The 13,116-nt window shown below is 48.4% G+C and overlaps 2 protein-coding genes across 2 annotated transcripts; both read left to right on the forward strand.

Annotated features, from left to right (window-relative positions):
• Positions 1 to 963: 963 nt before the first annotated feature.
• LOC125543480 (protein NLP3) lies at positions 964 to 7,502 on the forward strand. The gene is made up of 5 exons (XM_048706844.2): positions 964 to 1,419; positions 2,617 to 3,176; positions 3,287 to 3,334; positions 3,420 to 4,362; positions 6,206 to 7,502. Exons 1-5 carry the CDS (start codon positions 1,146 to 1,148, stop codon positions 7,180 to 7,182), a joined length of 2,802 nt encoding a protein of 933 aa, XP_048562801.1. The 5' UTR covers positions 964 to 1,145; the 3' UTR covers positions 7,183 to 7,502.
• Positions 7,503 to 9,440: 1,938 nt separating this feature from the next.
• LOC125543481 (uncharacterized) lies at positions 9,441 to 10,725 on the forward strand. The gene has a single exon (XM_048706845.2). It carries the CDS (start codon positions 9,560 to 9,562, stop codon positions 10,517 to 10,519), a length of 960 nt encoding a protein of 319 aa, XP_048562802.2. The 5' UTR covers positions 9,441 to 9,559; the 3' UTR covers positions 10,520 to 10,725.
• Positions 10,726 to 13,116: the final 2,391 nt, after the last annotated feature.

Genomic DNA, 13,116 nt, shown 5'->3' on the forward strand with positions numbered 1-13,116 from the left:
AACCACACCACCCTTAGTATTAGGCCTATTTGCATAGAAAAAAAACAGCTCAGGTCACATTTCTTGCCCCCTTCCCCCGTAATATCAGCCCAAGCTCTGCCACTGCATCTGCTTGCTTTCTCCTCTTCCATATGTTTGTGGCCGACCACCAGAGAGAGATGAAGCAGCAGAGCGAGGGAGATCATGACCCATGACATTGATGACCAAGGAGGAGCCGACAATGGTTATAGTTTGGACTGAGCCGTGGCGGCAACAACGATAGTGAGACAGGACCGAGTTGAAAGGCAGCAACACCAAGAAAATTAGGGAAGAAACTTAGGGGTGGGACATGCGGCATGCGGGTGGGACAGTCGATCTACTCCCCTCCGAATTTAGAGGGATAGTCGGGGCAGTGGTAGACTTCGATGGTCACATTTGGCAGAGTGCCTCATACCGAGAGTGGCGGGAAGATGAATAGATGGACATGGTCGGAGGGCGATGCTGTGGTGCCAATGACCCTAGGATGGGTGGAGCTGTGGCGAGTACCACTGGTAATTTAGTTGCCGACGTCACTTGCATAACTGTTGGAGTCGACCGCGAGAGAGTTCCTCCACGGTCGACCGCCTATCCCTATACATTGTTGAAAAAAAATACTTTCTCTAACTAAAACACGGTATAGTCAATAGTTTTATTCAGTGAACATCATCAATCAGCTCCAAATCATAGACAAAAACACATCGCTAGTATCATAGACACCAGTGGACCCCCACCCCCACCCCCCTCGTCCACTTGTGGTGGCAGATTCCGGGAGCCCCCTAGCAAATATAGAACGAATAGCATCGCCACCTCCGGACATGCGTGTGCGATTCCACCCAGTAGCAAGCGAGCGGGGGGCGGGGCCCGCCGGCAGCGGGACGCCGCAGCAGATCCCCGTCCCACTTGTCCGCCCCCATTATCTTAATATTATTCTGGTCCACTACCCGCCACATCTCCCACCAGCCACATTTGATCCCCCTCCCTCCCCCACATATGGCACCCCAGCTCCCGCTGCCTCCCCTACTCCTCTCCCCGTCCCGTCGCCGCCTCCTCACCCGCCGCCGCCGACGACGCACTGCAGCACCAGCAGCATCCTGACCGCGGGTTGGTGACGCCGAGCGCCGTGCAGCATGGACATCGACCCTTCCTCCGTCTCCCACGCAGACGGCGGGGGCGACCTGTGGCCGTTCGACTCGCTCACCACGTCCCTCTTCTTCTCCTCCGTCTCCTCCTCCCCGCCGCTCCACCCGCTGCCCGTCGCCTCCTCCTCCTGGCTCACGCCGCCGTCTCCGCTCTGGCTCTTCGAGGACCGCCAGATGATGCCGATCGAGGTGGGCCCTGCGCCCGCCGCGGCGCCAGACAACACCACCGCCGTCGCAGAGGAGACCCAGCGAGCACGTTCCGGTAAGCGTTATCATACTTCACTTGGAACCAATCCTTGCTTCGTTTACTGCTTCCTGGATCGTACGGGATGCTTACATCGTGATTTTGTTCCTGTCTCTGCTTTGGCTTGTCGATGGAATCTTTCCGCTCCAAAGCTGGAACAGAGGGGCAGCTGGAATCTTGCTGTTATTCTAGTCGCTAGCACGCTAACCTTATCTTCTCTGTACGATCGGCGAAGTTTCCCAGCTTTGCGCTTGACTTTTTTGGGGGGCTCCTTTTGGCACGTTTCTCGGTTGCATATGATTCGGCTCATAAATCTCTCGAGGAGAATATTTCTGCCTGCTAATCCAACAAGACGGATAAAATGTTGTAGTAAAGCTTTATTAGCTTTGTTGCAGTGATAGGCTTGCCGTGTTTAATTAGTCTGAACAAGCCCGGCTTTCCGTCTGAGTCTGACTACGTGGGGGTAATGCGTGCGTGCTTTCTTATGCAAATGATTGGAAAATATTGGTTGGTAGCATATTGGATTCCACTAGGAGACGGGGGTACTCGCCAATTACTGTATTACTATATATATGCATACAGAAAGGGTGTCATTTTTATGTTCAAAAAAAGAAGAAAGGGTGTCATTTTCTTGTGCTATTGTTGCCTGAGTCATTTTACTTTACCCAGTGCTGTATACTGCCTTTTGCTATTGGTGGTGGTATGATGCCTCTAAAGCGATCTCGTGTATTTAGTACTAGATATACATTAGTGGTGGGGTATGACGCCACTGATAGTACATACTAGATTGTATTCAAAGTTGAAGCTGTTGGATAAGGCCTTACTTTGTCTCATTACATTATTAGTATTTACAAGGGAGACAATGAGATGTACTTTGCTTATGTGTTAAATAAACTAGGACTTCTCCACTTCGTTGGTTGGTGTTTCAGGAAATGCTCTTGGCTTGATGATTGTGTGTGTGGTACTGTTGATTTGTTCACTTTACTGTAAGCATCGATGAATTGCAGTTAACAAACTTTATGGCTCTCGGAAACATATTTTCCGTTCATGAAGTAGGTATCGCTTGTCACATATTTACATGAGCGCAATGTGTTAGACTGCATGGATGATTCATAGGGAACTGTATTGCTAATTTAAGTAGTAGTGGCATTCCTTTCTTATTTATGTTCTTGGTTGTATTTCCCTTACAATACTGCATTCTATTCTGCTAACTAGGGAATTCGGACACGCCAATTAAGAAGACCGAACGTCTTAACAACAAATGGCAATTTAACCTAGCTCTGCATGACGATAGCACAAACAGCTCATGCTTGTTCAAGGAGAAGCTGACTCATGCTCTCAGGTACTTCAAGGAGTCAACAGATCAACACCTGTTGGTCCAGGTTTGGGCGCCGGTTAAGAGTGGCGATCGCTATGTGCTTACTACATCAGGACAACCCTTTGTACTTGACCACCAGAGCATTGGGCTGCTTCAGTACAGAGCTGTATCCATGATGTACATGTTCTCAGTAGATGGAGATAATGCTGGGGAGCTTGGGTTACCTGGACGCGTCTACAAGCAAAAAGTGCCCGAGTGGACACCAAATGTGCAGTATTATAGCAGCACTGAGTACCCACGGCTTAACCATGCCATCAGTTACAATGTTCATGGTACCGTTGCCTTGCCTGTTTTTGATCCTTCTGTTCAATCATGTATTGCTGTCGTTGAGCTTATAATGACATCGAAGAAGATAAACTATGCTGATGAGGTTGATAAAGTCTGCAAAGCTCTTGAGGTTAGTGTTTTCTGTTGATTGTGTTTCTTTTATGTCACATGAGCTTTCAGGGGACATTGCTGGACATTATATAATTATATTCTTAGTAATATTATTTGTGCTATATGCAGGCAGTAAATCTTAAAAGCACTGAGATATTGGAGCATCCAAACGTCCAGGTTAGCATCCAATCAATAGGAACAATTAATTTTTCCTGTTTTTACTATGGGGGGTGATTTATGTGTTTCTGTGTTTCGTACTCAGATTTGCAATGAAGGCCGTCAATCTGCCCTGGTGGAGATACTGGAGATCCTGACAGTTGTATGTGAAGAGCACAAGCTTCCATTAGCACAAACATGGGTTCCTTGCAAATATCGAAGTGTGTTGGCGCATGGTGGTGGTGTTAAGAAAAGTTGCTTGAGCTTTGATGGAAGTTGCATGGGGGAAGTCTGCATGTCAACCAGTGATGTGGCATTTCATGTGATTGATGCTCATATGTGGGGATTCCGAGATGCCTGTGTAGAACATCATCTACAGAAGGGGCAGGGAGTTTCTGGCAAGGCGTTTATCTATCACAGACCTTGCTTTTCAAAAGATATCAGTCAGTTTTGTAAGCTGGAGTACCCCCTTGTGCACTATGCTCGTATGTTTGGATTGGCTGGCTGCTTTGCTATATGTTTACAAAGTCCTTATACTGGCGATGATTATTATATGCTAGAGTTTTTCCTGCCACCCAGTTGTAAAGAGGAAGATGATCAAAATGCCTTGTTGGAGTCTATATTAGGTCTGATCCATCAGTGTCTCCGTAACCTAAAGGTAGCTGGTAACGGAGAATCCAATGAAGCTTCTCTTCAACTTAGTAATGTCATAATGATTGAAAGTGAAGATTTCAAGACAAATGTGCATTTTGAGAACCCTGAAGGTTTTCGTGAATCACCCGAAGGTGATACACATGGAGGAGCCCATGAGTTCGATAAAGCGAATAGTAAAGTATCAGAGGGACATTTATTGGCTGATGATAACTCTCAGAACAATGGCGTATCTGTCTCCAGGCCAAATGGTAGCGCGGCTTCTGATTCTTCATTGCTTCACAAAAATGGCAAACCCCCTGAAAGGAGACGGGGGAAAGCTGAAAAAACAATCAGCTTAGAAGTTCTTCAGCAATATTTTTCTGGAAGTCTGAAAAATGCAGCAAAAAGCCTCGGTGGTACGCTTCTAATATTTAGCCTTTTAAGTAAACAAATCCTTGGCTTTTTGAGTCTTACTCTTTCTGATTGCTAAGATCGCCCCACTTGAACTTGACTTTTGTTCAATTTGACAATCTAGTCCTCTTGAGCATGGATGTCAAATGAATTATCCAATTGGTAATCTGGTTTATGTTTGTTTCTTGTAGGGCTTAAATGGCAACAAAATGTTGCAGCATGCAGTGAGCTTATATGTTGCATCCATGTTTTCTTTTATTATTCTATTATTCAGAAAATATCATCTCAGTGTAGTTAGCATTTGGGGTTTTAGTTCCATTTTTCTTGTTGTCATGACACCATAGATGTGCCACTTGTTCCTGTTGAATTCTAAAATTGCAGAACGTAGACTCAGTGAAAGGGTTTTGGGTTTTGGAATCGATTAGAAGACAGAGATCCTCCAGTTTAGCATTTAGACATGGTAGGGTGCAATTTTTTTTGGCAACAAATAGTTTTTTCATGTGAAGCATAGCATGTCATATTGTCATTCTTTTTAGAGGCTGATGCTTTTTGTAGCTAATTGATACTCATATCACTTTGTGTCGAATAGCAGAACTTGGGAAGGAAAGGATGATGAACTGTTGATTGTTTTTTGAGATTAAAACTAGATCTATGTTCCTTTCTTCAGTTTAGGTTAACTTGAACCATTTACATAATGTTGTTCAGGGTGCATTCATTCACATACATATTGAGTAGGGATCAATCGATGCATTGTCTTATTCACAGACTAGTAGATTTTGTAGGCAAGCTCACACTAGTAAATGTGTACTATGGATTTGTATGGGTGGGCAGCTATACAATATACACAGTGCACCAATGATATTTATCGAAAGCCCTGAAGTTCGCCAGTAAGTCAATTTAGTCAAGATTGAGGATGTTTTGTTTGACATGATTACCGAAAAAGGCTTTCGCCCCGCTTTATAAATAAAGCAACCGCCGAGCACAAAGTACCAAGGTTCCAACCATACAAACACACACGCACACAAAGCCACCGCAACCAGTCCGACGCGCACAGACACACACGAAACCCAGGTTCAGCTGTGGGCACAGCTCAACAAGCCCAACACCGAGGCAAGACAAACACAACACAACATGGCATGATTAAGGCACAGGCAGACTATAAATAATATAAAAAAAATCTGACACCAGACTTAGAACATCACAAGAACTGTCATCCTAGCGATATGTCAATCTTTTGTTTAAGTGGAAACAAAGAGGAATTTACCTTTCTTATATGCTGTGTAGCAAGGCACAGAACGGGCTAAACACCCCCGGGAGGATGTCCAGGTGGAGTCGGCTTGGTTAGGGAAGAGATTAGATCTTAGATGACAGAGATGACCCCGGGGAAGGAATAGATTTATTTCTCATTTCTTATCCTCTAATGATTGATTACTACACCTTTAATAACTGACAAATAGGGAAGCAAACCTAAAGATCACTGATTATTATGGTGATAGATAACATGAGCTTATCTCCTTTGTGCCGCCAACCAGCTGTAGGACAATGGCCCACCTCCAATTGTTAGCCATGAAAATATGTACCCACCTTCACCAGATACCACCAGCGGTCTAATTTGCTTGTCGTAACCTTCAGAAGGAAACTAAGTCTGGGCTTGTGCATGAATCATGATCGTGTATTTTGTAAGCTGGCTTCCTTTATTTTAAAATCCTTTTTCCTTTGACCCGTTTGCTTCTTCTGAATCTAAAAGAGAGTAGATGCATTGAACGTTTAATCTTGCAATGGTAATAACATTGTCGGGGTTCTACTGTTGGATGTTGGCATTAGCTAATTATATTTCCGGTTTGACAGTGTGCCCCACAACCATGAAGCGCATCTGCAGGCAACATGGGATTTCTCGTTGGCCATCCCGAAAAATTAACAAGGTCAACCGGTCTCTCTCGAAGTTAAAGCAAGTAATTGAGTCTGTTCAAGGATCAGACGCGGCATTTAACCTGACATCTATCACAGGCCCTCTCCCTACTATTCCTGTTGGTCCTTCATCAGATTCTTTCAATAAAGAGAAAGCAAGTGAAAGTAAAGCAGAACATTCAAATCGTGCTGTTGATGGTGACAGAGATTCATCTTTACAGAAGCCACAAGAAAATGGTAGCCACTTTGGTGCACTCATGTCCCAGCAAGGATTTGCAGACACTGGAAACAATGTTCAACTTGAAGCAGACAAAGCTTCTCTCTCGAGAAGCTCATCAGGAGAAGGCAGCATAAATTCACGTACTTCGGAGGGCTCATGTCAGGGAAGTCCCGCAAACCAGACGTTTGTTTGCCAGCCTATTGCTTCAATGTTCTTGGAACCACAAGAACCACAACTGAATCCAGAAGGGTTCACAAAAGAACCTTTCCAAGAACCAGAGCTACCACTTTCCAGGATGCTCATAGAGGATTCTGGTAGTTCCAAGGATTTGAAGAATCTCTTTGGTTCAGCAATTGGCCAACCAATGCTAGCCCCTCCCAGCAATTTTGGGCCAATGCGAAATTCCGGGACTGTGACGATAAAGGCGAGCTTTAAGGAAGACATTGTAAGGTTCCGTTTCCCATGTTCTAGCAGCGTTATGGCATTGAAAGATGAGGTTGCCAAAAGGCTGAGGATGGATGCTGGCATGTTTGATATCAAGTACCTTGATGATGATCACGAGTGGGTGAAGTTGGCGTGCAATGCGGACTTGGAAGAATGTATAGAAATCTCCCGGCATTCTGGTACCCATGTCATCAGGCTCTTGGTTACCGACGTTGCGGCCCACATTGGTAGTTCTTGTGGAAGCTCCGGTTGATGCCCAGATCAGCATTTTTAACCTTTTTCTTTTTCAATGGGTATGTACAAGTTGTTCCAGGAGGTCAGTTTTTACATGTTGTTAAGCTAGTTGTGTTGCTAGATAGCATTAGCAGCTTTACCGTGTTCGACTGAAGCACCAATTTTTTTCTTGTACGAATATGTGTAGCCGCTGCAAGATGCGCGTGTTGTCGATGCTGTACATATTTAGCACGTGGTGCTGGAAGTCCTGGGGGTACAGTTAAAAACCGAAGCCGTTGTAATATGACACTTTTGTTGTCCAGAAATTGAACAGTTTTGGAAGTTAGTTCCTTCTATTCACTTTCAGTTCCTCTTGGGTTTTGAGCATTTTGAGGCTTGCTTGGTTCATTGTCCCCTGTTGTGAAAAAAATAAATTCCGGAGGAAAATAGATATAAGTTCCACCGTATTTTCAGCGACATAAACCTGAGCTATTTTGAATCTGGTTTGCTGCTCTGATAGAATTATTGGTGCCCAAAATCCAGCTGCTAACAGAGACTTCTTGTCCATCCAGCATGTTCAGTACCTGTTGCTTGTATTGCATCGCTCATTTTTCAGAATAAACAAGAGAAATTTCCAGCTGGAGTATTTATTTCCTTCAATGCCACATGTGCGAGTTACGCATGATTAGGGCCTACGGTACATATTTAGGGGAAAGGACGGGCGACTGGCCTACTTAGAGCATCTACAATCGAAAGCACCAAATTTTGATCCCCAAACGCCCGCGGACATACATGGACGCGTCCATGGACAGTAGCCTGATAGCACACGAAGTTTTGTTCTCCACAATTGGATACATCAAACCTAATCCTATAATCCTATATTGTTCTCGTGCAACGTATCATACGTATCTAAACACATGTCATTGGACTACCAAAAATTGACATGCTCTAATAACTTCGAACGGAGCGACAAATGGAGAAGTTCATCCATTCCCCCCCTACCCTTGCCTTTGCCCTTTCCATAGCGGTCGAAGACGCATAACAGATCGAGGCGGGTTTGCTCACCGCCGGAGCGGTCCAATCCGTCGCCATCCTCGGTCTTCTCCTCCTTGGAGGGTAGTCCGGCCAGGCACGGACCGCCCGACTTTGTTCTTTTGCCACGTCCTTCACCGCCCTCGCTGCTTCTCACCTATGTGGGCACGAAGGGATTCCTTCGACGCTACTTTGCGGGCTGCTGCTGCAGCCTTCGACGCGAGGGCTCCTGAAGTCATCTCTGTTTGAAGCTGCGCCCGCCGCCTCGCGCGACGGGCTTGCCGGGCCTCCTTTTTGGATTGGCGCCGACTCATGGAGGCGCATATGGCCTTCGTTTTGGCGCCCGACGCCGCGACGATGACGTTCCACCTAAATGGTTTCGGCGCAACAGCGGGTTTGCGGCATGCGGTGCCTACCGCATCTAGCGAGGCCTCGGTCACGCGTCGGGATCCACTGGCCCTGGATCCGAGAGCCATTTGGGCAATGGATGCCCGCCGGCTCGCGGAAGATCGCGGAAGGGCGCGCTCCTCTTGGGAGCATCGAAGAGCAGCGCGGACGACCATCTGCTCCTCGGGGCTGCAAGGGATGGGCTCCCAGTCCTCAGATCTGGACATATTGGAGTCGGATCTAGTGGTCGCCATGTGGGAGAACGCCGGAGGTCGCCAGAGAGCTTGGTACCGTGGGATGGAAGTGGGGTGGAGTTGAGTGGATGCGGCTAGTGTTTCGTCCAAAGTGCGGATAGGGTCCAATTTATGTGGGATTGGGTGGGCAAGAGTTGTCTGGATCCGACGTGGCGGGAGTCCCCGTATCCACCCGACATATGGGCTGAATATGGGGAGTGTCGGCTAGTCGAAGCGTTTGGGTCGCCTATGAGGAGCCCGATTGGGTGTCTTGTTTTCGTCCAAACACTGACCAGGCAGCCCGTCTGGGTGTACGCGCGGGTTTGAGAGTTCCGACTGTAGATGGTCTATTTAACGAATTGTATACGATGTGTGTGACCGTGCACATCTACACAAGATGTAATTTGGTGGATGAGTTTCTTTCCCCCTCCAAAAAGAAACTAAACACGTGAAGGTGTAGAAGAATGAAACGAGTCTTCTATCACAGCCATTGTTTTTTTTCCCGCCAATCACAGCCTTTTCTTTTTTAGGAAATCACAGCCTTTGATTTGTTGATTACAGAAAAAAAAATCGCGCCAACCACGTCAAAAAAGAAAAAATCGCGCCAACCGTTCCGAAAAGTACCGTATTTAAAGGGGACGACGCGCCGGCGGGTTCGCAACCCTAGTTTTCGAGTACGCAAAAAAAAAAAAAAAACCCAGTTTTCGATCTGAACTTTCCCCGATCTCGACTCTCGATCTCGAGCTTGCGCGCACTTGGGCGAACATGGCGGCGCGCGGGCAGGGTCTGGAGCAAGATTTCGATTTCTTCGTGGTGGTCGACTTCGAGGCGACGTGCGTGAAAGACGGGCGGATCTTCCCGCAGGAAATCATCGAGTTCCCCGCGGTGCTCGTCGACGGCGCCACCGGCCGCATCGAGTCCGCGTTTCGCAGGTACGTTCGTCCCAAACATCACCCTGTGCTGACCGAATTTTGCAGGGAGCTCACCGGCATCCGGCAGGAGGACGTCGACGGCGGCGTGGAACTCGGCGACGCGCTCTGGCTGCACGATTCTTGGCTGAAGGCGGCGACGGCGGGAGCAGGGAACAAGAGAGGCGTCCGCTTGGCCGTGGTGACCTGGGGAGACTGGGATTGCCGCACCATGCTCGAGTTCGAGTGCCGCTTCAAGGGCATCGAGAAGCCCTCCTACTTCGGTCAGTGGATCAATCTGAGGGTCCCCTTCCAGGCGGCGCTCGGCGGCGGAGGGCGGGTCAACCTGCAGGAGGCGGTCCGGGCGGCGGGGCTGGACTGGGAGGGCCGCCTGCACTGTGGGCTGGACGATGCGCTCAACACGGCGCGGCTGCTTGCTGAGATCATGCGGCGCGGGGTCAAGATCACCATCACCGGCTCGCTGGCGCCGCCGCCGCCGATCCAGCAGAAGCAGCAGCCTGGCGCAAGCCCTTGCGGTGGCTCACCGGCGCTGGCGCCGCCACCGATCCAGCAGCAGCCGCCTCGCACAGGCCCTTGCAGTGGCACATTTGCGCCGGTGCCGGCGCAGGCGCCGATCCAGCAGAAGCAGCAGCAGCCGCCGCAGCCTCACATAATCAGCCCCTGCGGTGGCTCCTCCGCGACGTGCTTCTCGTACTGCGGGGTGGCGACCAGAGGAGCCATGGAGCCAGGGCCGATGCCGTCTGGATGCGCCAACTGGACGCCGGCCATGGGACCTTACTTTCTGTGGAGCAACTGAACCAACGACCCATGAGACAGAGATTCAGAATCCAGTGTCGCCCAGCTGCTAGTGTTGACAGAGATTCAGAATCAGAGTGTAGCTCAGCTGTTTCTACTATACTCTACTCTAGGTGTGATTGTTCACTGAAATCGAACGTCACCAATGGGGCATGTAATTGGTGTCTGAATTATTAGTAGCATCAATATAAATTTAGTTTGAGAGAAGTGCATATTTCAACTCTGAACTCTTGCCCTATTCTATTTTACAACCCTGAACTTTAATACCGTCTAAATTACAACCCTCAAGTCTCAAAACCGGTCAGGATTCAACCCTCCCCTCCCTGTTGACCGGTTTTGACCTGGGGTGACCAGTTTTGACTAGTTAACGGGTCCAATCAGCATGCCACGTCAGAATTTTTTTCAAAATTTCAAGAAAATGTAAATAAAAATCTATAAGATCGGAAAAAAAAATATAAAAAGGCAAAATTTCGAAAAAATTGTTCGCAAAAAAAGCTAGGGAAAATAAAAATGATTTTTTTTCCTGGAATTTGAGTTTTTGGGTTTTTTTCTGGATTTTTTTGGAAATTCGTTTTTTTTATTTTCCATGTTTTTCGGAAATTGGATTTCTTATTTCTTTTCCTGGATTTCCTTCGATTTTACAGGTTGTTTCCTTGGAAATTTTGCATTTTTTGCTGATGTGGCATGCTGACTGGACCTGTTGACTAGTCAAAACCGGTCAACAGAGAGGGGAGGGTTGAATCCTGGCCGGTTTTGAGAGCTGGGGGTTGTAATTTAGATGGTATTGGAGTTCGGGGTTGTAAATTAGATTAGGGCAAAAATTGAGGGTTGAAATATGCACTTCTCTCATTTAGTTTTAGGCCTCTTTTGGTTCATAGGGTAGGAATATCATAGGAATAGGAAAATCATAGCAAGTGAGGTGGCATGCATCTCACTTCCTATAGGTTGATGTCACTTGATTCATAGGATAGGATTTTTTTCCATTGAGTCTAGGCTAATGTTTTTTTCCTTTAAAATGTGAAGGATTGATTCCTATCCTATATAGAAATAGGAATCCATTCCTACAAACCAAAGGGCTCCATAGGAATTTTTCCTACAAAAATCCTATCCTCTAGAAATCTTACAAGATTCCTTCAAACCAAAGGAGGCCTTAGTTATTACTACTGTTAATAGAAGATTTTTTTTACCTTCTCTGTGGATTTCTTCAGTACTGAGCAAATGGCCAACGATTGACTTGTTAGTGACATTGATAAATTTCTGAAGAAGGCTACAATTCCAGTCGACAATGCAAACGGAAATTCATCCTCCGATGAATCCCCCTGCTCTGCCGAGGGGCGACCGATGCCAAGGAGAGGGATGGTCTCTCTCCAAGGCACATTCGTCAGCATCGAACAAGGCGGTGTTAGAACCTTATATCAAGATTGAAAAACAAAACAGCCAACTGTAGATTTCTGAGATAAGAGCTAATTCAAATAATTTGCTGTACATATTTAGCACGTGGTGCTGGAAGTCCCTGGGGTACAGTTAAAAGCCGAAGTTGTTGTAATAGTATGGCACTTTTGTTGTCCAGAAATTGAACGGTTTTGGAAGCTAGTTCCTTTTATCCACTTTCAGTTCCTCTTGAGTTTGAGCTCTTTGAGGCTTGCTTGGTTCATTGTCCCCTGTTGAGGAACGAACCTGGGCGACATGATGAATTCTCGGAGCTCTCCCTCCCCGCCCCACGCGCCGCTGGGGCCTAGCTGAGCTCCCCCTCCCCGCCCCACGCACCGCTGGCCGCTCCGGCCGTGGCGGCCACCCCCCACAGCCCCCCGCCCCTTCTCGCGGCGACATGGGCGCGCCGCGCTCCCCCGACCCGGATCCAGCTACGGCTCTGCGGCGGGAGACCTGGTTTCGCCCCTTGGTCCACGGACAACTCCTCCCCCCCAGCGCGCTCCATTGCTGCGGCGTCTCCCTGGCCCCAGATCCGGAGTTTCAGCCACGGATCCTGCATCGTGATGAATGCTCCGCGGCTGCGGACGCAGTAATTGGGCCGGATTCGCCGGAGTTTCCGGCTCCGCGTCTTAAATCCATAGTAGTCGCCTCTGCTGCAGATCCCGCGAATCTTGGGGTGCCCCCGCCCGTCGCCTCCAGTCCATCATAGTCGCCCCGCCCCCCACAAATCCTTCCTCTTTGGGACTGGACGGTGGATGGACGGCTGTCTCCTCCAAGAAGAACCGCGGCCGCCCCTCTGATCTGCCGGATAATAGCAGGCCCCCTCCGCACCGCTCCCAGGATCGCCGGGCCGCGTTCAATGCGGCCGGTGGGCGGGAGGCCTTCGTAAGCCGCTTCCGCGCCACTGTTTCCGGTGCCTCAGCAAGCTCCACCGCCGGAAAGACTGTAGAGACCCGCTCCATTGCATCATCTGCGAGCGCCCGGGGCATTTTGGCCGTGAGTGTCCACAAAATCCTCGCAATGGCCCGGGTGGCTCTGCTTCTGCTAGGTTAGGTCCGCTTGCTCCTCGTCCCCCGGTGCACTCCCGCCTGCACTTCCCCCTGTCACCGCCACCCCTCACCTCCGTCGCCGCTCCAGCCGCCCCTCCCCCACCCGCCCGCTTTGTCG

This window comes from Triticum urartu, chromosome 3A, assembly GCF_056163025.1.
Source record: "Triticum urartu cultivar PI428250 chromosome 3A, HENAU_Tu73, whole genome shotgun sequence".
Classification (NCBI taxonomy): domain Eukaryota; kingdom Viridiplantae; phylum Streptophyta; class Magnoliopsida; order Poales; family Poaceae; genus Triticum; species Triticum urartu.

Excerpts from the sequence above, each read along its gene's own strand:
- LOC125543480 (XM_048706844.2), top strand. The coding sequence starts at position 1,146 with ATGGACATCGACCCTTCCTCCGTCTCCCACGCAGACGGCGGGGGCGAC. Across the intron at positions 3,177-3,286 it reads AAGTCTGCAAAGCTCTTGAG|GCAGTAAATCTTAAAAGCAC; the intron begins GTTAGTGTTTTC and ends TGCTATATGCAG. Across the intron at positions 3,335-3,419 it reads TGGAGCATCCAAACGTCCAG|ATTTGCAATGAAGGCCGTCA; the intron begins GTTAGCATCCAA and ends TTTCGTACTCAG.
- LOC125543481 (XM_048706845.2), top strand. The coding sequence starts at position 9,560 with ATGGCGGCGCGCGGGCAGGGTCTGGAGCAAGATTTCGATTTCTTCGTG.